The 25,836-nt window shown below is 44.1% G+C and overlaps 1 protein-coding gene across 1 annotated transcript in view; it reads left to right on the top strand.

Moving 5' to 3' along the window:
• MED1 (mediator complex subunit 1) overlaps positions 1–25,836 on the top strand; it is a 360,443-nt gene that overhangs the window by 28,066 nt on the left and 306,541 nt on the right. Inside the window, exons 2-4 of the mRNA XM_073608341.1 lie at positions 10,230–10,329; positions 22,369–22,447; positions 22,533–22,587. Coding sequence (XP_073464442.1) covers positions 10,243–10,329; positions 22,369–22,447; positions 22,533–22,587 — 221 coding nt within the window. The 5' untranslated portion in view covers positions 10,230–10,242. The remainder of the gene's footprint in view (positions 1–10,229; positions 10,330–22,368; positions 22,448–22,532; positions 22,588–25,836) is intronic.

Raw genomic sequence — 25,836 nt, 5'->3', positions numbered from 1 at the left:
AAAGATACATTGTTTTTTTATATCAGCACTGTTGTGATATACTTGGCAGGCTACCTTTTTTTTTTTTTTTTTTTTTTTTTTTTTTTTTGTCAGCTGTGAGCAGAAAACAGCTCTGCACTGAATCCTGGAAATGCCAGATTAAGATCGTGAGGGCGGTTGTATCGAGATCGCAATTTTTTAACGATTAATCGTGCAGCTCTATTTTCTGTTTTTCTGTTACAACATTTTGTAAATAAGTAATTTTTCTCCTGCACTGATAGGTTGCATTGATGAGCGGCACTGACTGGCATCACTTCTGGGCACCTTTGGGGCTGCACTGATTATCTGTGCAGATCTCCCCTGTGAGGAAATGCTGCTGATCGTCTCTCCTCTCTTCGCTGTCAATGTGAGGAAAGGAATGCCAATAACTGGCATTTCCTTGTCCGCCACACATAGTGTTTTGCTTTTAGGCCAAAAAGTTTTGATCTCATCTGACCAGAGCACCTTCTTCTTCCACCTGTTTGCTGTGTCCCCCACATGGCTTCTTGCAAACTGCAAACAGGACTTCTTATGGCTTTCTTTCAACTGGCTTTCTTCTTGCCAATCTTCCATAAAGGCCAGATTTGTGGATTGCATTACTATTAGTTGTCCTGTGGACAGATTCTCCCACCAGAGCTTTGGATCTCTGCAGCTCCTCAGTCTAGGTGGACGGCCATGTCTTGATAGGTTGCAGTTGTTCCATACTCTTTGCACAAATGCACTCCACACTTTTCCGATATTTATTTGTAAAAAAATTTAAAGCCATTTATCATTTTTTCTTCTACTTCACAATTATGTGCCACTTTGTGTTGGTCTATCACATAAAATCCCAATAAACGACATTTACATTTTTGCTTGTAACATGACAAAATGTGGAAAATTTCACGGGGTATTTATACTTTTTCAAGGTACTGCATAGAGCAGCAGAGGAAACAGGCGGCTACATAAGCCAATGCTTTCTCTGTAGTTGCCAGCTCCTGTCCCAGGTTTAGTGATGTCAAGTGCACTTTGCCTGAGACCTTTCTAGCAGCCTGGAGAGTGATGCCAGCAGAAGCTAGAAGACGAAAAGGTCAGTGTATTAAATATCACATACACTGCACTTTTGCAATGGGCATATTGGCACTTATCAGCTGTAAGATATGCGAGCGCTTGGAGGTACAGGCAGCTGACAACAAGGTGTACATACAAACCTCAAAATAGTAATAAACTGAAAGTGCTGCACTCCAAAACAAAAGATTTACCACTTGACAACTGGGCACTTAAACCCCCCTCCTGTCCAGACCAATTTTCAGCTTTCAGCGCTCTCACACTTTGACAATTACTCAGTCATGTAATACTGTACCTAAATGAATTTTTTGTCCTTTTTTTTTCATACAAATAGAGCTTTCTTTTGGTTGTGTTTGATCACCCCTGGGTTTTTTATTTTTTGCGCTAGAAATGAAAAAAGACTGAAAATTTTGAAAAAAAAAACACGTTTTTCTTAATTTCTGTGATAACGTTTTGCAAATTATTAATTTTTCTTCATAAATTTTGGCCACAATTTTTATACTGCTACTTATCTTTGGTAAAAATAACCCAAATTAGTGGATATTATTTGGTCTTTGTGAAATTTAGAGTCCACGAGCTATAGTGCAAATCATAAAAAATTGATCGCACCTGATTTACTGGTGGCCTATCTCATGTCTTGCAACCCGAACAAGTCAGGAAAGTACAAATACCCCCCAAATGACCCCTTTTTTGAAAGTAGACATTCCAAGGTATTTAGTAAGATGCATGGTGAGGTTTTTGATGTAATTTTTAACCACAATTCTATGCAAAATTAGGATTTTTTTTCCCCCCACAAAATTGTCATTGTAATAGGTTATTTTTCTCACAGGGCATGTGTATACCACAAATGACACCCCAAATTACATTCTGCTACTCCTCCTGAGTATTACGATACCACATGTGTGGGACTTTTTCACAGCCTGGCCACATAGTGAGGCCCAACATGCAGGGAGCACCATCAGGGGTTCAAGGAGCATAAATTACATATCTAACTTACCTATTACACTTTCGAAGGCCCTGGAGCACCAGGACAATGACACGTGACACTGATGTGGCACTGATGACACGTGGCACTGATGACAGATGGCACTAATACGTGGCACTGATGACAGATGACACTAATATGTGGCACTGATGATATGTGACACTGATGACAGATGGCACTATGACACGTGACACTGATGACAGATGGCACTGATACGTGGCACTAATGACAGGTGGCACTGATGACAGATGGCACTAATATGTGGCAGTGGGGACAGATGGCACTGACGTCACTTTTTTTTTCTGTTTTTTTTTTTTTTTTCCTGACACATGCTGCAGCCGTTAGCTCTCCCTCCTCACATGCTGTCTCTGTGTGTGGAGGGAGAGCCGGCGATGAGAGATGATCTCATATGTTTACATATGAGATCATCTCTCATTGGACACTCCGATCGCGCTGTAAACGGCCGCTGTGATTGGCTGTTTACAGCGATCTGTGACTGGCTGTGTCTAAGGGACACGGCCAGCACAGAATTTCCCTGATGCGCGCCCGTGGGAGCGTGCATCGTGGAAGTAAACAGGAGGACGTCCAGGGAGGCCCTCCCGGCAATTGGCGTCCGCGCTGTACCCGTCTTTCGGCTATAGCGCGGGTGCGAAGTGGCTGAAAGAAGTATGTTTGTTTTTTTTTTTTTTTTTTTTATTTTATAATCATACTTACCTAGGTGGATGCAGCATCGGTCCGAATATATTAGGGATCGACCGATATCCTTTTTTTGGTGCCGATATTCTACTGATATTTCGGCCACCACTCCTGCTAATAATAGCTGATAATATGTGTCGATATTTTGATATTTAAACTTTTCAAAAATAACAACAATTTTATGCACAAATCTGGTAAAAACTGAACATGGGTGGGTGGCTGCTGGCTGGCACCTTGCTGTGGATGGATGCTGGCTGGCACCATGCTGTGGGTGACTGCTGGCTGGTCAGACTGACTGTTGGCTGGCACCTTACTGTGGGTGGGTGGCTGCTGGCTGGCCTGGCACCTTGCTGTGGGTGGGTGGCTGCTGGCTGGCCTCAGTAGCCTGGCACCTTGCTGAGGGTGGGTGGCTGCTGGCTGGCTTCAGTGGCCTGGCACCTTGCTGTGGGTGGTCAGCTGCTGGCTGGCCTGGCACCTTGCTGTGGGTGGCTGCTGGCTGGCTGGCCTCAGTGGCCTGGCACTTTGCTGTGGGTGGTTGGCTGCTGGCTTGCTGGCCTCAGTGGCCTAGCACCTTACTGTGGGTGGGTGGCTGGTGTGTCTGTCCAAGTGTTGAGGTGAGGGAGGCCTGTCCGATTCAGAAAGCTAGGCCCAGTGAGCAAAGGCGTAATGACATTGTGTGCGTGTGCCACGCTCCCTGGTACACTAGGTCTGCAGGCTTCTGGGCCCCAAAGATATGGCCGCGGCCCGTGGAGACCAATTCGGTAATATCAGTTTAGTTTGTGACCGATATCGATCTTTCAGAAAATGTTGATAATGGCCCGCAATAATCGACCACCCCAATAATCGATCAATCCCTAAAATATATAACTAATATATCATCTTTAGTGGAAGTGTGATAACCATCCACTGTGTAAAGCCGCTCAAAAAGTGCCACAAATCGACCACCATATACGCACTCAACAGAGGTTTAGCCACGTATTAACGCATCGAACACATCATTCAATCCCCTCTCAGTGTTGGAAGACAGTCAGCAACGATTCCACAATTTTTCACCTGAGGGTGGTCCACTCAAAAAAAAACATAAAGAAATTTGCCACCATCAAACCTCAACTGACAGAAACACGTCTGAGCGGAACCCCGGAATGGTGACGTCACCCCGAGCTTCTCCGCCGTGGAAAAGAATCAGGTACCTCCCCCCCCCCCCCCCCAAAAAAAAAAAATTAAATATAGGGGGGCGGAGGAGGAAAAGTGGAACTTCCCCTTTTGGGTGAAGTTCTGCTTTAGGTGGCCCTCACTCTTTAAAGGTTAAGCACTCCTGGCTTAAAGCATCACTTTTTGATAATTTTGAGTATCGTTGGTGCACATGCAGTTTTGAAGCTTGACGTATGTATATTTTTTTCAAATAAAAATCAAAGTCTGTTTGCAGTAAAATGCATTTTAGTGTATTTTTCCCAGAAAATATAAATTTGGCAAATTATATAGGGCGCCTGCATTTAGCAAATATATAATGTTCATAGGGTTTAAGTAATTTCTTTTAGCAGTGTTTAATTAAAAAAAAAAAATACTTCTTGATTAAAAAAAATATTTCTTATCGCACATCACGGGACACAGAGCCATAGTAGTTACTATGTGGGTTATAGGCCACCTTCAAGTGATGGACACTGGCATGCCCTAAGACAAAAAATGCGCTCCCTATATATCCCCTCCCACTACTGGGAGTACCTCCAGTTTTTTCGCCAGTGTCTAAGGTGTTGGTCAGGAGTAAAGATGTGCTGTGCTGAGCTCCACTGGAGCAATCCTTGCTGGGGCTAGCCATGCTGACCGGATCCATTCAAAGTGTCTCTTCTGGCCAGATCGAATGGTACCTGGGCCTCGTATCCGAAGAAACAAGGTTTCCAAAACGTCTTTCAGGACAGCACCCAAAAGATCATGGCTCCTCCTCCCACAGGAAACGCATCCTCAATTAAGTCTTTAATTGGATTCCTCCACGTTGCCTCGTCAGATTTTTTGTGTTTCCTCCAGCTGGAGGAACACCTCTGGTGGGAGCCATGATCTCTCAGGGCTTTCCTGGGAGACACAGGTTCTCACCTATTGAGTCTTTCTGCTGGGAGAGTGATCCTCCCACTTGCCTCCCGATAGACGGTCCCATGGGCTCCCTCTTCTGTGCTCGGGGAGAGCCTGTACGCCTGGGAGTGCTGCTTCTCTTTTTTCCAGACAGGCGGTTGTCCTCCGTTCCCTGCTGGATGACTGCATTGTGGGATAAGCGGTGGCGGCTGCCATGTTTCTGGTGGTAGAGGAGCGCCTCAGCCACGTCCTGTATAGGAAGAAGCAGCACTTCCGGGTCAGCGCGCACGTCATTTTCGGCAGCAAAGCGCAGAGGGAGAGGGCAGGGTCACCTGGTGCCTTAATTCCGGTTCCAGGTCAGCACAACGGCTTTTTCGAATCTGGAACCGCCGTTTGTTTCACCACGCGTCCGCAGACAGCTATGGATAGATATGCAGCGGATAAGGGGGCAAGCCAAGGCGCCAGCAAGGCTCAGGTAAGGGACTATGTCCTCTATTACTCTGGGCCGTTTTCTCCTGTGGGGGTGTTACCCTTCCCCCCCCCCCTCCCCCCACCCCCCATTTCCCTGGGAATGTATGTTGCAGTGGCTAGTGTTAGCATGTTTGCCCAGCATCAGGGGATTTTAGGTGGTGGTAGTGGCTTACTGGGCACATGGAAGTAAGATGTTATCTTATCTAGTGCACCTGGGTGTTTTATCTGTGCTGTGTAGCAGCCTTTTAAGCGTGGTTAAAAAGAGAAATTAAGCGATGTTTGGACCAAAACGCTTTGTGCAGATTGCATTGCAAATCTAGTCAGGGAGGAGTCTCCATCCATATGTGGCGATTTGGTTACAACAATAATGGATGAGCTCCGGGCCACCTTTTCAAGCTTTTAGGTCAAACCCAAGAGAGGAACCAGGTCCCTCAAAGGATCCCATGGTTCCACAGCTATCTTCAGTACCCCAGGGCGGCTCCCAAATAATAATAGGGGGGTCCGATATCCCAAGGCACTTCCCAAGGGTCCGTTTCCCTCGCTCCAGATGAAACAGATTCTGAGGAGGAGGAAAATGAAACAATTGCCGCTTCTAAGTACAAAATGTCGCTAGAAAAGGTGGGAGGACTCCTGAAAGTAATCCATGCTACTTTGGGGATAGAAGAGGAAAAGAAGGAACTCTCCCTATATGACCGCATGTATGCTGGCTTAGGAGATTTAAAAGGCCGTTCTTTTCCAGTTCATTCAATTATCATGGATATGATTAAGAGTGAGTGGCTGAACAGCCAGGGTAGTCTTCTTACAGATCCCAATGACATTCTAGAAACATTTGTAGAATATTATAGAACCCTGTATGCCCCCATACCTACTTATAATCTACAGGAGTTGGAAACATTGTTAACTTCTCTGGAAATCCTTATGCTCTCGGAGTCTGATCTGGAGGCTGAGATCACTGAAAAAGAGATTGAAACAGCCATCAAATCGTTCCCACCGCATAAATCACCAGGGCCTGACGGTCTATGTATAGAATGGCATATGGCAAATATAGAGACTTTAGTCCCACGACTCAAAACCATTTATCTTTTCTGTCTCAAACGAGATTTTACCAGAGTCACTGTTGGAGGCTCAGGTTATTTTATTACCTAAATCGGGGAAGGATCTGTTGGAGTGCTCATCATATAGACCCATAGCATTATTGAACCAAGACCTCAAGATCTTAACTAAAATACTGGCCACTAGAATATCAAAAGTCATTACTAGTTTAGTATCCATAGATCAAACAGGCTTTATCCCACAGAAATCCACAGACACAAACCTACGCAGGCTATACACAAACCTGCAGATTGACCATTTTGACAAAGGGACAAGGGTGGTCTTGTCCCTAGATATGGATAAAGCGTTTGATTCTGTGGATTGGAACTATATGTCAGCAGTGTTACGCCACATGGGGTTTGGGGTCACGTTTAGGACATGGATATCACTACTTTACAGTAAGCCAAAGGTAGCAATTAAATTGGGAGTCTCTGTTTCGCAGCCATTCAAGGTGGGCAGGGGAACGCGGCAGGGTTGTCCCCTGTCGCCGTCCCTGTTCGCTCTAGCAATAGAGCCACTGGCTATAGCGCTTCGTGAATCCCAGGATGTACAGGCACTGAGGGTGGGGGGCATTCGCGAGTGTACTGCCCTGTACGCGGACGATATGCTTCTCTTCCTACAAGACCCAGGTCCGTCTCTGGAGGGAGTATTTAAAATACTGGAGGAATTTTCGAGATTCTCAGGGCTGTGTGTGAACTGGGAGAAGTCTAGTGCGATGGCCATTGATCCAGGGGCACAGGCGGTGGCAACGCAACGGGTCCCCATTACCTGGGTAACACAGTTTAAATACCTTGGTATTAATATAACACCTAAAGTGAGTGACTTTATGTCATTAAATCTTATGCCGTCACTGGCAAAAGCTAAAATACAGCTGGAAGCATGGAAACACCTACCACTTTAGCTTATAGGGATAGTCAACCTAGAAGGGTATCCAAATTGGCGGCCCTTTCTTGTAAAGAGCCATATTTGATTATTGATAAGGTGGTATTGCGCCCTCGTCCTGAATTCCTACCAAAGGTAGTGACAGGTTTTCATTTAAACCAGGATATTGTTCTGCCTTCTTTTTTCCCATAACCTCGATCTAGGGAAGAGAAGTCACATTCCCTTGATGTAGTGAGAGCAGTCAAGGTCTATTTAAAGGAGACCGCTCAGATTCGCAAAACAGATGTTTTGTTTGTAGTGTCAGAAGGTCCTAAAAGAAGACAGGCAGCATCAAAATCTACTATTTCCAAATGGATTCGCCAAGTGATTGTTCAAGCTTATGGTCTAAAGAGTAAGATTCCTCCTTTTCATGTTTAAGCAAACTCCACCAGGGCTGTTAGTGCTTCTTGGGCAGTGCATCACCAGACCTCCATGGCTCAGATCTGCAAGGCCGCAACTTTGTCTTCAATCCATACATTTACCAGATTCTATCATTTACCAGAGTCCTCAAGTCTTTTAATGCCCTACTTTTTTGTTGTGTCTTCCTCCCTTCAGTTGCCATTGCTATGGGACATCCCGCATAGTAGCTACTATGGCTCTGTGTCCCGTGATGTACGATAAGAAAATAGGATTTTTATAACAGCTTACCTGTAAAATCCTTTTCTTTGAAGTACATCACGGGACACAGAGGTCCCTCCCTTCTTGGTATACACGTGTATTGCTTGGCTACAAAACTGAGGTACTCCCAGTAGTGGGAGAGGTTATATAGGGAGTGCACTTTTTGTCTTAGGGCGTGCCAGTGTCCATCACCTGAAGGTGGCCTATAACCCACATAGTAACTACTATGGCTCTGTGTCCCCTGATGTACTTCAAAGAAAAGGATTTTACAGGTAAGCTGTTATAAAAATCCTATTTTTGCTTGGAGTTTTTTTTTTTTTTTTCTTTTTTATTGAAAACAAACGTAACATACATTTCTTGATCATAATATTAATGACCTTTTTACTTCTGATACCTAGGAATGTTTTAATAATTTAACTTTCGTTGTAAATGCACTTTTTTTCTCTCTTCCTACACTGCTGAATGTTAGCGTAGATGAATAAGGGCGCCACCCCTCATCACTAACTTCCTCATACAGACCTCTATTGCTGAGTAAGGGCCGGTTCACACTGGTCTGACATGCGCTCCGGCTTCGAGAGCACAAATTGTATGACATGTCAAAATCTTGAGGTCGGTCCGACTTTGGTTCCCCCTTAAGAACCATACCAGGCTCAAAGGGCCTGGTATGGATCTTAAGGGGGAACCCCGCTTCAGATTTTTTTTTTTTTAAAAGCAGCGTTTCACCTAAAAGTAAAACTTCCGCTGATCTGAACCCCAACCCCAACCCCCCCCCCCCCCCTGTTTTTGACAGGTACCCTTCCTCACTTTCTGCAGACGGCGCTGTCCCTCAGAAGTTTGGCCCCCCTCCTCTTTCCCCCGCCGCCGGCCAGTTAGAAAGCCCAACACGCTTTGCGCATGCGCAGTAGGGAACCAACTGTGAAGCCAAAAGGCTTCACTGCCGGTTTCCCTTACAACGAATGGCTGTGGCTGTGGCAGCAGCATCCGACAGCCGACATTGTGGGCTCCCTGGACAGGTAAGTGTCTATATACAGTGGATATAAAAAGTCTACACACCCCTGTTAAAATGTCAGGTTTCTGTGATGTAAAAAAATGAGACAAAGATAAATCATTCCAGAACTTTTTTCACCTTTTATTGTGACCTATAAACTGTACAACTCCATTGAAAATCAAACTGAAATCTTTTAGGGGGGGCGGGGAAGTAAAAATAAAAAACTAAAATAATGTGGTTGCATAAGTGTGTTTACCCCATAAAATCCATATTGGCGTGAGGTTTTATCCATACCAGAGCCAAAGGAATTGTTTTGATTGGTGAAAGTCGCAATCATCTCAAAGTTAGATCAAAATCAAATCCTGTTCATGGAAGTCGGACCTGAACGCCAGGTTCACACTGACAGCAGGAATGAAATCGCGCAAGTTCAGCTGAACTCCCACAATTTCATTCCCGCGTGTCGGTCCCGACTTCGAGGGCAACTTCGGGGGCGATTTCATAGACATCTGTGCAGGTTGCCGCACAGATGTCTATGTAAATCGCACCCCGAAGTCGCCAAAAGTAATAAAGAAACTACTTTTGGGAATCGGTGCGGCGCAGCAAAAGCGTTTGACATTTCAAATTGCATGCCAAATCGCTCCAATGTGAACCTAGGCGAAGTCGCAGGGCAAAGTCGGTTCGGAAACCTTGCGTGTGAACATAGCCTAAGCAATGTTTTATGTCTGAGCGGCTCTACTAGATTACCAAGTGCGCTAGGTCAAATTCACTCACTGTGCACATAGGACTGCACAGTCGTATGTAATCACCATGTGCAGCTGCTAAAGAAGTAAAGATAAGATGGAGGCTTTAATACATTGGGGGGAATTTATTAAAACTGGAGAAGACAAAATGTGAAACGGCTGTACATTGTAACCAATCACCTTCTAGCTTTAGTTTGTTCAGTATAGCTTTGAAAATGAAAGCTTGAAGCTGACTGCAATGCACAGCTGTTCCAAATTCTGGCTGCTCCAGCCTTAGTAAGTTAATTTAAGTAGACTTAGTAGATTTCTCACAGATAAACTCTTCGTGATAGCCCAGCATTCATTTATTTTTTATACACATTCAAGTGATTTTTCTCACTTCATGCTTGCAACTTTATTCACACACTTGTGCGCAGATAATCACATACACAATGCAATTGTGCATGCAGAAACGCAAAGTGAATGCAGAGATTGTATGAGCTCTTAATGTTTCAGGATCACCAGCCACTGCGGTAAAGATGAAGTTTTGATTTTGCCGTTGTAGAATACTTATGAAATAGTCAAATCATGATTAAAATTTTTTTTTTAGGATCCAGATAAAGATGAGTTCCCTTTTGGAACGCCTCCATACTAAGTATAACCAGAACCGACCATGGCCTGAGACAATAAAGCTGGTTCGACAAATTATGGTAAGTGGACCGTAGTTATAACTTTCCCCAAAGTAGATGTAAACCCTAATTGTAACACATTTGTTTTTGAAAGCACTGTGTATCATAAACAATTGCTGTCTTTTATTACGAAAAATAGCATAGTATGTGTTTTGAAACTTCCACTTCTCTCCATCAAAAGCCCATGTGACAACACAGGAGCACATTTAGGAGCCTGGATCAGAGCATTGTCACCCTATAACAGGGAGCGCCAGAACAAGAGCAGGAGCATAGTGACCTGTGACCTGTGCCCTGTGTCTGTTCCCTGAAATGTACACAGTGCTATGTGTAGAGAGCATACCTGTGTACAGTACATAGGAGAGGAAGACTGACAATTCCCCCACATCTAATGTGACCCCCGATATGTCCCCAGAGTCTCCTTTATTGTACATACAAATCATCGCTCTGTTATTGTACTCCTATACAGTCCCATCATCCCCGTACGGCATGTGATGGCACTGTACGGCATGTGATGGCACTGTACGGCATGTGTTGGCACTGTACGGCATATGATCCTGTAATACTCCATTTACAATGAAGGGAACATAATTACTCTAGGGGTAATAGGTAATACACCAATTATGGGGGAGCAAAGCTCTGTCCATGTCTGAGGAGCTTTGGGCTTCAGTATGAAAATACAAGTAGATGTGAATGGAATGTTTCATTGTCTCATATACAAATCCAGATAGTCAATAAACTGATTCATTCACAATGTTAGCGCTGATTTTATTTCATTTTACTATACCAGTAATGCATGGAATGCCTGTGTGCTGTCACATCCATTTGTGTATTCTGCTTTACAAATATATTGTTTTCACTCTAGTAGATAGTAATATGTAGAGGACATTTACATACACAGGACTATCAGTGACCTCTCCTACCTTAGTCACTGACTGAAGTGCTCTTATCTCTTCAGACTCTTCTGACCATTGAAACATGCTGTAGGGGAGAAGGGAGGGGGAGGGAGGAGAGGGAGAAGGGAGGGGAGCAGCTTCACTGTGAAGTCTCAGGAGCAGAGAGAGGACATGATCAAGCAAGATGACAGGAAAGTGGGTGGATCCAGGCTCCAGAGCCAGGCCATTGTCGGTATTACACTGTATGAAAGTTTGTAGCCCCTCCCACAGGTATTTAGCTTGATTTTAACAGAATGAGGGCACTTCTGAGAGGGCTGGAAAGATTTTTAGATATCAGCAGCTCACATAGAATAGATGTAAGCAAAAAGAAGGAAACCCATACTTCACTTTTTTTTTAACTAGTTTATGATTGGGATGCTGTGTAAAATCTAAACTGAATAAAAACAGAATGCAACGGTTTGCAAATCTCATAAACCTGTATTTCTTTATCATACATCACGGGACACAGTGAGGCTATTCCTTACTGGGTTATACTTCATCTCCAGGTGAATGGACACTGGTAGACCAAAGGTCTTTAGAAAGGAAGTGATCCCTTATATAACCCCTCCCATACGGAAAGTACTTCAGTTTTTTACCAGTGTCCGCAAGGTGGAGCCAGAGGTCGATCTATTGGCATCCAGGTTCAACTACAAGCTACAGCAGTTTGTGTCCCGAACAAGGGATCCCCTGGCAATCAGAGCAGATGCTTTAGTAGTTTCATGGAACCAGTTCTCCCTGGTTTATGCTTTCACCCAGATCCCTCTCCTTCCACATTTGTTGTGCAGGATTCGGAGAGACGGGGTTCCAGTCATCCTGGTGGCACCAGCCTGGCCCAGAAGGCCCTGGTTCCTAGAGGTCGTGAGACGGGCAATAGACGGGCCATGGACGCTTCCGCGTCACCCCGATCTGTCTCAAGGTCCTATATTTCACCCCAATTTACAGTCTCTAAATTTGACGGCATGGCTATTGAAGCCAGGTTGTTAAAGAATCGTGGCTACCCTAGTGAATGCCAGAAAAACAGTGACTAGTTGGAAGATCTATTATAAGGTCTTGAGGACTTGTATTGCTTGGTGTGAAGCCAGAAAATGGCATCCTCGGAAATACGTGATTGGGAGAATTCTCTCTTTTCTACAGTCGACTGTGGAAATCTGATTGGCTTTGAGTACAATCAGGGGTCAGATTTCGGCCTTGTCAGTATTCTTCCAAAGACCCTTAGCCTCCCATTCACTGATCCAAACCTTTATGCAATTCGCTTGCTTCCCCCCCATTAGGTCACCTATGTGTCCTTGGGACTTAAACCTGTTACGGTCTGTGTTACAGAAACAACCATTTGAGCCTATCAAGGAAATTCCATTAGTCTTGCTGTCAGGCAGGCTAGTCTTCCTGATGGCCATCACCTCGACTAGAAGGGTGTCGGAGTTGGTGACCCTTTAATGCAGGGAACCATACTGGATCCTTCACCATGACAAGGTCCTGTTACGTCCTGTTCCATCCTTTTTGCCAAAAGTGGTGTTGGCCTTTCATTTGAATCGGGACATTGTTTTGCATTCTTTTTTTTTCCTCTCAGCCTCGTTCGTAGAGAAACGTTTGCACTCCTTGGATGTAGTGCGAGTAGTCAGAGTTTATTTGTCTAGATCTGCAGAAATCTGAGGATCAAACTCCTTTTTTGTTTTACCAGAAGGAGCCAAGAAGGGGCAGGCAGCTTCCATTGCCAATTGGGTCCGCCAGTTGGTCATTCAGGCCTATGGTCTGAAACGTAGGGCTCCTCCCTTTTAGGGTGAGAGCTCATTCTACCAGGCGTGTAAGAACCTCCTGGGCTTTTCGCCATCAGGTATCTGTGGCTCATATTTGTAAGGCCGCTTCCTGGTCTTCAGTGCATACCTTCACAAAATGTTATCAAGTGCATGTTCGAGCAACCCGAGGATCCGGCCTTCGGCCGCAGTGTACTGCGGGCTGGCGTATAGGTCTGATGACTATTGTTTTGGCAGGGTATCTCCCTCCCCTCAAGGCTATTGCTCTGGGACGTCCCAGTAAGTAAGGAATAATAGCCTCACTCTGTGTCCCGTGATATATGATAAAGAAAATAGAATTTTTTCATCATACTTACCTGTAAAATCCTTTTTTTCTTTGAGTACATCACGGGACACAGAGGTCCCTCCCCTCTTAAGCGCTTGTTACAAAACTGAAGTACTTCCTGTATGGAGGGGTTATATAGGGGATCACGTCCTGTTTAAAGACCTTTTTGGTCTCCCAGCGTCCATTCACCTGGAGATGAAGTATAACCCAGTAAGTAAGGAATAATAGCCTCACTCTGTGTCCTGTGATGTACTCAAAGAAAAGGATTTTACAGGTAAGTATGACGAAAAAATCCTATTTTTATTCACAACAGAGAATAGAAAACATATCAAATGTTTAAACTGAGAAAATATACCATTTTAAGAAAAATTTGGAAATTGATGGCAGTAACATAGCTCAAAAAAGTTGTGACAGGGCCATGTTTGGCACGGTGTAGCATACCCTCTTCCTTTACCAACAGTCTGTCAATGTCTGGGAACTAAGGAGACCAGTTCCTGGCGTTTTGAGAAAGGAATGTTGTCCCATTTTTTTTTTTTTTCTTGATACAGGATTCTAACTGCTCAACAGTGCTGGGCACTCTGTTGTATTTTTCTGTTTCAAGAATTGCCAAATATTTGCAATTGGTAAAAGGTCTTGACTGCAGACAGGCCAGTTAGGCACCCAGGCTCTTCTACTACAATGTCATTCTGTTGTCATAGATATAGTATAAGGTTTAGCATTGTCCTGCTGAAATATGTAAGGCCTTCCCTGAAAAAAAAATCTGGATGGGAGCATATGCTGCTCTAAAACCTGGATATATCTTTCAGCATTGATGGTGCCTTTCCAGATTTATTCATTTTGTTTATTACAGGTTTTTATCATCAATTTACGCTATATATATATATATATATACACACCCATCCATATGGGTGAAAGGATGCTGCTTGGCCTAAATTATGTAACAAAAAGCTCTTATGGGCTTTTATACAGCAAGAAATACAAAATGACTCAATTGCATATGTAAAAAAATATATCTCACATATAAAATGATGTATGTGATCCAAAATTATATAAAGTTTCAAGAAGGAATACAGTTGTAAAAACATGAGCTCTGGTATACATACCCTCTATGCTATGTAGGATGTCCTTGTGGCATTACCAAACAACATTGTGTACATGAAATTTCCTATCTCAGATTTATCGCTCAGAAAGCCCCCATTGCGTTTCGATTTATAGTAATTCAAATCTTCCTCAGGGGGATAAGGACATCTAAATAATGAAACATAAAGTTAGAGTGTTTACATACAAAACACGTGCCCATACCATATTGTATCAGCATTTATGCAGTGACCATCAATAATCATACCTTTTTAATGAAGAGGTTACAGGAAACCAGAGCATGCTAAAAAAGCATCCAAGCAGATGGGTTGCAGGACGGTCGCCTCGCAATGAGACACACCGGGGCCCAAATGGAGCCTACGAGAAATCACATTTGCTGAGTGGGAGGAAAATGAATGCACCTGCAATGTGAATAGAGCAATCTGTGTGTGTGTGTGTGTGTGTGTGTGTGTGTGTGTGTGTGTGTGTGTGTGTATATATATGTATATATATAATCTCACAAAAGTGAGTACACCCCTCACATTATTGTAAAATATTTTATTTTATCTTTTCATGTGACAACACTGAAGAAATTACTTTGCTACATTGTAACGTAGTCAGTGTATAGCTTGTATAACAGTGTAAATTTGCTGTCCCCTCAAAATAACTCAACACACAGCCATTAATGTCTAAACCGCTGGCAACAAAAATGAGTACAGCCCTAAGTGAAAATGTCCAAATTGGGCCCAATTAGTCATTTTGCCTCCCTGGTGTCAGGTGACTTGTTAGTGTTACAAGGTCTCAGGTGTGAATGGGGAGCATGTGTGTTAAATTTGGTGTTATCGCTCTCACTCTCTCATACTGGTCACTCTAAGTTCAACAAGGCACATCATGGCAAAGAACTGAGGATCTGAAAAAAAATTGAAACTGAGCTGCAGCATGGTGGCCAAGACCATACAGTAGTTTAACAGGACAGGTTCCACTCAGAACAGGCCTTGCAATGGTCAACCAAAGAAGTTGAGTGCTCATGCTCAGCGTCACACCCAGAGGTTGTAGGTTGTCTTTGGGAAATAGACGTATGTGTGTAGCCAGCATTGCTGCAGAGGTTGAAGGGGTGGTGGGGGACAAGCCTGTCAGTGCTCAGACCATACGCCGCACACTGCATCAAATTGGTCTGCATGGCTGTCATCCCAGAAGGAACCCTCTTCTAAAGGTGATGCACAAGAAAGCCCACAAACAGTTTGCTGAAGACAAGCAGACTAAGGACATGGATTACTGGAACCATGTCCTGTGATGTGATGAGACCAAGATAAACTTATTTGGTTCAGATGGTGTCAAGCGTGTGTGGTGGCAACCAGGTGAGGAGAACAAAGACAAGTGTGTCTTGCCTACAGTAAAGAGTGGTGGTGGGAGTGTCATGGTCTGGAGCTGCATGAGTGCTTCCGGCACTGTGGAGCTACATTTCATTGAGGGAACCATGAATGCCAACATGTACTGTGACATACTGAAGCAGAGCATGATCCCCTCCCTTCGGAGACTGGGCTGCAGGGCAGTATTCCAACATGAGAATGACCCCAAACACACCTCCAAGATGACCACTGCCTTGCTAAAGAAGATTAGGATAAAAGTGATGGAGTGACCAAGCATGTCTCCAGACCTAAACCCTATTGAGCATCTGTGGGGCATCCTCAAATGGAAGGTGGAGGAGCGTAAGGTCTCTAACATCCACCAGCTCTGTGATGTCATCATGGAGGTGTGGAAGAGCACTCCAGTGTGGCAACCTGGCAAGCTCTGGTGAATGCCATGCCCAAGAGGGTTAAGGCAGTGCTGGAAAATAATGGTTGCCACACAAAATATTGACACTTTGGGCCCAATTTGGACATTTTCACTTAGGGGTGTACTCACTTTTGTTGCTAGCGGTTTAGACAATAATGGCTGTGTGTTGAGTTATTTTGAGGGGACAGCAAAATTACACTGTTATGCAAGCTGTAAACTCACTACTTTACATTGTAGCAAAGTGTAATTTCTTGGTTTGAGAGTAAACTTGGTTTGAGAGCGTTTTGCATAACAAGCAAAATTTCTAAATAAATTTTGACTTGATATACAAGCTAAGTCTTTATATACAAGTAGTGTCATGTCACAACTAAATATAAAAGGGAAGAAAAGCGCTTCTAAGTGTAGCAATACAGTTACATTTAATGAAGGTACAAATTTATAAACTCACATGGTTGATGATTAAAACAGGCACATCTAAGTATGCAGGAATCTGGGGTAAAGCTGTCCACATAGACCAACCTCCGCACCGGCCATTAACATCTCCCCTTCCACGCTGCGCTCCACGAGCAGTTCAAGCCACGCTTTTAGATCGCTCTACCACAGCGTAGTCTTCCCTGTCACGATTGCAGACTGACAGCGGTGAGAGCCTGCGGTGCGGGAGATGATCTATGTGGACAGCTTTACCCCGAATGCCTGCATACTTAGATATGCCTGTTTTAATCATCAACCATGTGAGTTGCTAAATGTTGTACCTTCATTAAATGTAACCATGTTGCTACACTTAGAGACACTTCTTCTCTTTTATACCCTGTAGCTCCTGATGGATTTTGCTGCTAATGCCCTTGTGGAGGCTGCCATTTGTATACATTTTATGGTTACACAACCTATCACATTGCTATAATCTTTTTATATGGACTATACACTGAAGGACTTATGAATGGTTGTGGAACGAATCATTGGCATTCCCATTATTTCTTATGAGGAAATTTGCTTTGATATACAAGTGCTTTGGATTAAAAGCATGTTTCTGGAACAAATTATGCTCACAATCCAAGGTTTATATATTATCCTACATAAACCGACCAACACTTAAATGAGAAGTAAGGTGTTTTTTGTTTATTTAGATTTATACTTACCTAGGTGGCTGCAGCATTGGGCTGATTCTGCATGTCGCCCGGGGGCCTCTGCACTGAAAACCGAGCGAACGAACATCGCTCGATTTTCACAGCTCCCCAAGCAGAGAGCTGTAGACTGTCAGTCACAGCTCTCTGCTCATCTCTCGCCTCGCTCATTGGAGCGCTGAGTTTTGGAGGGGGCGGAGTGGCAGTCTCGGGCTCTCAGCGGTTTGCTGAGAGCCTGAGACGGGTGTCGGTCCAGGCACCTGGCAGATCCAGACTCCCATTGTTCGGATGACTTGGTGCCTGGATTGATATCCGCAATGTCGGCAAAGAGCGGACTTCAGTCCGCTCTCTGCTGATAATGGGTCACAGGAGTGCAAAACGAATTGCACTTCTGTGATCCATAGGAGAAGCCCAGCCAAACGAGCTTTGGTTGGACTTCTCCTTTATAAATGTTTTAAGAACTGCCTGTTTATCTCCCGGGTGCCACTAGGGGCTGCCGTAGCACAGTTTAGTCTTGGTCTACTAAGCCTATTGCCCAGGAGTGCAGCATATCTGATCCTGGTGCATGAAGGACTGGCACAGCTATGCTCTGACCACCAATAAGAGGCACAAAGCTACGTGGGCTCCAGCTGATGAGTGCTTGACACAGAAAATATTTCTCCTTTTCACCCTGCTACAGCAGTTGAGTAACCCTCTGGGGGTCATTGTAGTACTGCATTTGGCAGATCTAAGGCCTCATGCACACTGGAGACCCTTTGGCAATATCTCCTAGATACCTTTTCTCCTGGCAATGGCGTTTTGGCTAGGAAAAAAAAGTGATGCTTGTAACACGTTTTAGATGTGTCAAGCTCTTGGGCGTTTAATTTCATTGGCAGGAATAATAATTTATTCTAGCCATTGAAAAAATGAACTAATAAAGTAGTAGTTAAACCGCTGGGAGAAAATAATTAAAACCCTGCAAGACAATGGCATAATGTGCTAGCACATTATGAAATACTTACCTTAGAACGAAGCCCCCCGCAGCGGCGCCCGGTCACCGATGAGGGGGCTGACATGTTCCCTCAATGTTTCTTTTGGGTTTGTGGGCTCCGGCGCTTTGAGGGTCCAGAGCTGTGACGATGTCACTCCTGCGCTAGAGCCCTTAGTTCCAGTAAGAAGTTCTGAAGTTCCGGCACAATACTCAGGACCTTCAGAGCGCATGCGCCGCTAATGTCAGCGGCTGCATACAAGGTGAACATCTCCTAAACAGTGTACTTTTAGGTGATATTACGTTTACCTACATGTAAGCTTTTATGATAGGCTTACCTGTAGGTAAAATCACAAAACAGGGTATACATCTGCTTTAAGAGCTAAACGTGCATAGCATTAACGTGCGTCAAGTGTTTTTTTATTTTTTTATTTTTTCTACCAAAACACTGATGCTTCATGGACACGGACTGCTCCATGGACACACAGGCTATCATGCATTAGTGTTTAGAGGCAGAAAGAAAAAGCCAGACGCCCCCAAGAGCAGCAGTAAAAATAAGGCCTAAAGGACATTCTCAGTTGTTTTGTGTTTCCGAGACCATCCAGGAGTACTTCAACATGTTTGTTTTGTTTCCCCTGGCTCTGAAGGTTGTGGTTGTCGGGAGTCCCCTTCAGATAACCAGGTCCTGGTGTGCCTGTGTTCCTGGTCAAGTTGCTTACCTGAGGGTTTTTTCACTGAAGACTTGTGCTGGACTTTGCTGCTTGATTGATGTAGGCAACTTAGGCAGCCTGTTCCTTCTGATTGGGTTGTGATGCTGGTGGTCATTGGTCCCCCCCTATTGCTTTGCAGATCTGTGATTCTGCCTTGTCAGTTTGTTTTCACTGTGTACTGCGGCACGTTGGCCTGGCAAGACCTGGTCATGCACAACCTTTTTCACCCTGCTCCTCTGGGCTGTTATGTGAGTATACTTTGTTGGCACCATTCACTTAGTTTACCATTTTATTGTGGATTCCGGGGCTTAGTCTTGCAGAGCAGTCATCCCTTGTTGCATGGCAGTGTGTCCTTAAGGGAATCATGGTGGTTCAAATACACTAGTATATTGTTTGACCTGGATTTTGTTGTATCTTTTCTCTGTCTTCTCCTGTACATCCTCTGGAGATTCTCCAGAGACAGGTATAGGGAGCATGCAGCTAGGGATTCCTGCGCATAAAAGTATCTTCAGCAGCTTTCAGAATCCCCTTCGTTGCCCAAGTCAGGGGTCAGTCTTATCAAAGTCACTAATGGACACCATGTTTTTCTCAGGAAAGATTTCTGTTAAAGTAAATCTGTTGCAGGGCTGTGCAATGCTAGATGAGCAAATGATAAAAAAATGCAGGAACAGAGGTTGAGAAAACCACCTGTCAAAACTATTGGTAGATCCACAGATATAGGCAGCTAAACTTCTATCGCTTCTTCCTGCACAAGTCTGTATTGGTCCTGCTCTCATCTCTCAAGCTTCTCTATTTAGGAATATTTCCAGGTGACAAGGGAAAGATCAAGTTTAGCTATTACAGGAAAAGTTGAGATTTTCACATAACTTTATCTCTTAATATCTGCAGATTTGTTGATAATTTTGACATGTAGTTCACACTTCTGGAAACTTCTACTTGTGCATCTAAATAGATACTCAGTTTAAAGTGATTGTAAAGTCTTTGTTATTTTTATAGAAAAAAAACAAACATGTTATACTTACCTGCTTTGTTGCAGTGGATTTGCACAGAGCAGCCCGGATCCCCCTCTTCTCAGGACCCTCTTCTGTGCTCCTGGCCCCTCCCTCCTGTTGAGTGCCCCCACAACAAGCTGCTTGCTATGGGGGCACCCAAGCCGAGCTGCAGCTCTGTGTGTCCATTCAGACATGGAGCTGTGGTTTGGCCCCATCCCGCCCCCCTCTCTCTCCTGGCTAACTGACTTTGACAGCAGTTGGAGTCAATGGCGCTGCTGCTGTGTCTCGGCCAGTCAGGAGGGAGAGTCCTGGATGGCTAAGACACTCGTGGCCATTGCGGGACAGAGATGGGGCTCAGATAAGTAATAGGGGGCCGAGGAGGGCTGCTGCACAATATGCATGAAGTTAAAAAACCTTCTGACTTTACATCCCCTTTAGGCTGCCTCTGAAAGGCTTACATGAAGAATAAGTGCTTTTAAGTCCATTGTTGCAAACCCCAAATGCAAGCTTGCTTAGAGCTTTCAGCCTCAAACCAGGAGCCATGGCATTTTTATTACATCCAGAAAGCTGAAATTCTTTTTCACTACCTCACTTAAACGCAGTTGTCTCCAGACTAGAGACAGTCCTATTATCCAGGTAAGGGATTTTACTGTGAGTACAGTCCAAATCCTGCTATTTTTTGTGTACACCTCTTTTAATAACTACAGTAAGTTATTTAGACTAGATATAAAGTGGGGACCGAAAGTATTTAGACCCCCTTACATTTTTCACTCTTTGTTATAATGCAGCCATTTGCTAAAATCATTTAAGTTCATTTTTTTTCCTCATAAATGTACACACTGCACCCCATATTGACAGACAAACACAATTATTGTTGACATTTTTGCATGTTTATTAAAAAAGAAAAACTGAAATATCACATGGTCCTAAGTATTCAGACCCTTTGCTCAGTATTTAGTAGAAGCACCCTTTTGATCTAATAGAGCCATGAGTCTTTTTGGGAAAGATAAAACAAGTTTTTCACACCTGGATTTGGGGATCCTCTGCCATTCCTCCTTGCAGATCCTCTCCAGTTCTGTCAGGTTGGATGGTAAATGTTGGTGGACAGCCATTTTTAGGTCTCTCCAGAGATGCTCAATTGGGTTTAAGTCAGGGCTCTGGCTGGGCCATTCAAGAACAGTCACGGAGTTGTTGCGAAGCCACTCCTTCGTTATTTTAGCTGTGTGCTTAGGGTCATTGTCTTGTTGGAAGGTAAACCTTCGGCCCAGTCTGAGGTCCTGAGCACTCTGGAGAAGGTTTTCGTCCAGGATATCCCTGTACTTGGCCGCATTCATCTATCTTTCGATTGCAACCAGTCATCCTATCCCTGCAGCTGAAAAACTCCCCCACAGCATGATGCTGCCATCACCATGCTTCACTGTTGGGACTGTATTGGACAGGTGATGAGCAGTGCCTGGTTTTCTCCACACATACCGCTTAGAATTAAGGCCAAAAAGTTCTCATCAGACCAGAGAATGTTATTTCTCACCATCTTGGAGTCCTTCAGGTGTTGTTTAGAAAACTCCATGCGGGCTTTCATGCCTCTTTCACTGAGGAGAGGCTTCCGTAGGGCCACTCTGCCATAAAGCCGCGACTGGTGGAGGGCTGCAGTGATGGTTGACTTTCTACAACTTTCTCCCATCTCCCGACTGCATCTCTGGAGCTCAGCCACAGTGATCTTTGGGTTCTTCTTTACCTCTCTCACCAAGGCTCTTCTCCCCCCGATAGCTCAGTTTGGCTGGATGACCAGCTCTAGGAAGGGTTCTGGTCGTCCCAAACGTATTCCATTTAAGGATTATGGAGGCCACTGTGCTCTTAGGAACCTTACGTTTTTTGTAACCTTGGCCAGATCTGTGCCTTGCCACAATTCTGTCTCTGAGCTCTTCAGGCAGTTCCTTTGACCTCATGATTCTCATTTGCTCTGACATGCACTGTGAGCTGTAAGGTCTTATATAGACAGGTGTGTGGCTTTCCTAATCAAGTCCAATCAGTATAATCAAACACAGCTAGACTCAAATGAAGGTGTAGAACCATCTCAAGGATGATCAGAAGAAATGGACAGCACCTGAATTAAATATGAGTGTCACAGCAAAGGGTCTGAATACTTAGGACCGTGTGATATTTCAGTTTTTCTTTTTTAATAAACATGCAAAAATGTCAACAATTCTGTGTTTTTCTGTCAATATGGGGTGCTGTGTGTACATTTGAGGAAAAAAATGAACTTAAATGATTTTAGCAAATGGCTGCAATATAACAGAGTGAAAAATGTAAGGGGGTCTGAATACTTTCCGTCCTCACTGTACTTTGGAAGCTTAGATTACTTTGAATAGCCTGAGCAGTCCTTTTATGTTCATTGAATCCACTTTTCAGGAGAAGAGGACCGGAATGATGACTGGAGGGCACCAACACCTTGTTAGCTGTCTAGAGACCTTACAAAAAGCTTTAAAAGGTGAGCAGTTTTAAGATTGTTTTCAGTTACATGCATATGCCAAGGACATTTCCTGTACTGTAAATCTCATTCTTTCTTTTCTTAGTGTCTTCCCTTTCTGCTATGACAGATCGCCTGGAGTCAATAGCAAGACAAAATAGGTGAGTCAGCTTTTTTTCTGTGGAAAAGTGTAAGGCTTAATGTACAAGGGACGTTTTCCAACCTCTCCTGAACGATTTAACTTGATAGATGGTAACTGACATTTCAAAATGTCTGATTTACTAGGTTTACATGCTACGTTTGCGTTTTTAGAAGCGTTTTTTTTTTTTTTTTTTTAATAGTCAAACATTAAAGACAATTGTAAGCAAAACGCGCCTAGACGCGAGTTACCACATTTACACACGTTTACAAGCTCTTACAAGCGTTTCAAATGTCTCTGAACATCCATTCTGAATGCATTTTTTTGCTTTCCAAAAAATGCTTCTAAACTCAACTGCCTAGAAATTACTATAAACGACCCTGTGTACATGTACTGATAAGATAACATAGAGGAGAGTTCAGTAGCAGTTGAAAAAAAAAACGCCCAACTGCTCCTAAACATCCGTTTACCAGCAGCAGTGTACATGAAGCCTAAGGCCTCATGCACACGAGACGCCGGTGCAAACTCTGCTGAACACATGTTTTTAAAAGCTGAAACCGGCGTTTGCATGCCGCGTTTGCGTCTAGAAGCGTCTGCAGAGCAGAGAATGACATTTTGTGACCCAACTTTGGGTATGTTATAGTGTTAGTCCAACTGTGTTAGCACACCAAATTTGGGGTTCCTAGCACCAAGTGGCCCTGAGATATGGGACCCCAAAGTCGGGTCGCAAAATGTCAAGCACTTTTCTGCAGCAGAGAATGACATTTTGTGACCCGAATTTGGGACCCCATATCTCAAGGCCACTTGGTGCTAGGAACCCCAAATTTGGATATGTTATAATATTCCACTGTGTTAGCACACCAAATTTGGGGTTCCTAGCACCAAGTGGCCCCGAGATATGGGACCCCAAAGTCGGGTCGCAAAATGTCAAGCATTTTTCTGCAGCAAAGAATGACATTTTTTGACCCGACTTTGGGGCCCCATATCTCGGGGCCACTTGGTGCTAGGAACCCCAAAGTGGCCCCGAGATATGGGGCCCCAAAGTCGGGTTGTAAAAATCACTTATAACACTTGTAAAAAACACTTGTAAACGCAGCTAAATGCCGGTACCGCGTTTAGCTGCGTTTACGTTTATAAGTGTTTCTGATTAAGTGGCATCTGAAACGTGGTAAACTTTTGCGTCTGAACCCATTTTTTTGCTTCTGGAAAAACGAAGTTAAACGCAACTGCCTAAAAACGCCAAAAAATGAGACTGTGTACATGGACACATAGGATAACATTGAATGGATTCAGGGGCAGTTGAAAAAAGTGTCCAACTGCCTCTGAACACAAGTTTAACAGCGTCTCATGTGCATGAGGCCTAAGAGTATAATTCGTGTGTGTTAAATTATTGCGGGTTTGTTTTTTTAATGTGATTAGTTAAATTAAACAAGTGTTTGCATTTTGATGTTGAATTTTTGAATTTGAACACTAGGCAATAATCCTAGCATTCTACATAACGTAACACCAGCCCCGTAAATTGTGATGGTACTTCCCACAACTAATGGGTGACCCTTAAGAAAACATGGCTGCCAAATTTCTGCTTCTTTGGTCATCTTCTCTGATTACATAATAAAGAAGCAGTAGTGCACACTGAAGCTATATCCCGGTGCTCTTCTCTCCTATAAGCCCAAAGTTAGGTTGAAAGCATTCTGCAGTGCAGCAGAGCCCTGATTATCTTGCATGGCTCCCTCTCTAAGTCTGAATCCCCTTGTCCAGAAAATTATAAAAAAAAAAAAAAAAAAATCTTATGCAAACAGATTTCATATCCTTATTCCAGTAGTAAATGAAAGGACTGCAATTAGTTCTCTGGCACATGAGATCTCAATGTTTTCCTTCAGGAAGCTCACTTTCATAGACAGAGGCTACCCAAATTATCCAAACACTGATTTACGGTGTCCTTCCATGGTCCCCTCCCCAGACTTAAAATCTAGAGGAGTCATTACCCCTATTTTGGGACAAGTTCCCTGATAAAACTTGTAGACTTCTTCTTGTAAGGCCCGGTTCACACTGGCGACATATGCTCCGATGTGTATAAATCAATAGTTCCTTCTGAGAGCAGTCTTACCTGGTCCGACACACGTCAGTCCAACTTTAAAAAAGGTTCCTGCACTACTTTGGTCCGACTTTGGACTCTGAGGATCTTGAAGAGGAACCACACAAATAAAAGCATCCTGCGGACCCCCCTAATTTTATACCAGGCCCTCCAGGTCTAATTAGGATCTTGCAGTAAAACCCCACGCCAAAATAAAAAAATGGCGTGCCCCCCCCACCCCCCCAAGACCAGACCATTCAAACTGGTAGGGATTTTAAGGGGAACCCCCACAGCTAAATAAAAAAAGGCGTGGGGCCCCACCAAAATACATACCAGACCCTTATCCGAGCATGCAGTTCCTCAGGAAAGGAGGGGGAAGAGCGAGCGCCCCCCCCTCCTGGACCATACCAGTTCACATGCCCTCAACGTGGGGGAATGGATGCTTTGCGGCAGGGGGGCTCTGCCCCACCCCAACGTAACTTGCCCCCATGTTGATGGGTACAAGGGCCTCTTCCCGACAACCCTGACTTTGAGATCTGGAAATCTTGTTAAAGGGGACTCCCAGATCCCAGACCCCCACTCTATGTGAATGAGTAAGGGTACATTGTACCCCTACTCATTCACCCAAAAAAAGTGTTAAAAACAAATAAAACCAGTACACAGGTTTTTGTCAAAGTCCTTTATTAAAGTAGCTCCTACGTGTCTTCTCCCTCCGGTTCTTCTCTCTCCAGTGATGTTTTCTTCCTCCAGTTCTTCTCGCTGGGTTGATGTCTTCTACCTCTGGTTCTTCTCTCTTCGCTGTCTTCTGTCTCTGATTCTTCCTCCAGTTATTCTTCCGACGCTAGCACACGCTGTTGTGTTAGCTCAAGTGTGTGCCATTTATTATATAGCCATGGGGCGTGGCCATCCGGTGACTTCATCCCAAGGCCCCACCCCTTGTGACGTCACCACCCCATCATGCTTCGGGCGGTGAGGACACAAGGGGCGGGACCTCATAATGACATCACCGGTAATGGCACACGCCGGATGCCTGGAGAAGAAATCGGAGGGAGAAGACACTTTGAGCTACTTTTAATAAAGGACCTTGTCAAAAACCTGTGTACTGGTTTTACTATTTTTTTATTTATTTTTGACACTTTTTTTTTATTTTGGATCAATTAGTAGGGGTACAATGTACCCTGTACAGTGGAACCTCGG

Source organism: Aquarana catesbeiana, linkage group LG12 (genome assembly GCF_042186555.1).
Source record: "Aquarana catesbeiana isolate 2022-GZ linkage group LG12, ASM4218655v1, whole genome shotgun sequence".
Lineage (NCBI taxonomy): Eukaryota > Metazoa > Chordata > Amphibia > Anura > Ranidae > Aquarana > Aquarana catesbeiana.
Note: the sequence above shows the minus strand (reverse complement) of the source record. Positions and strands in the feature narration are given on the sequence as shown.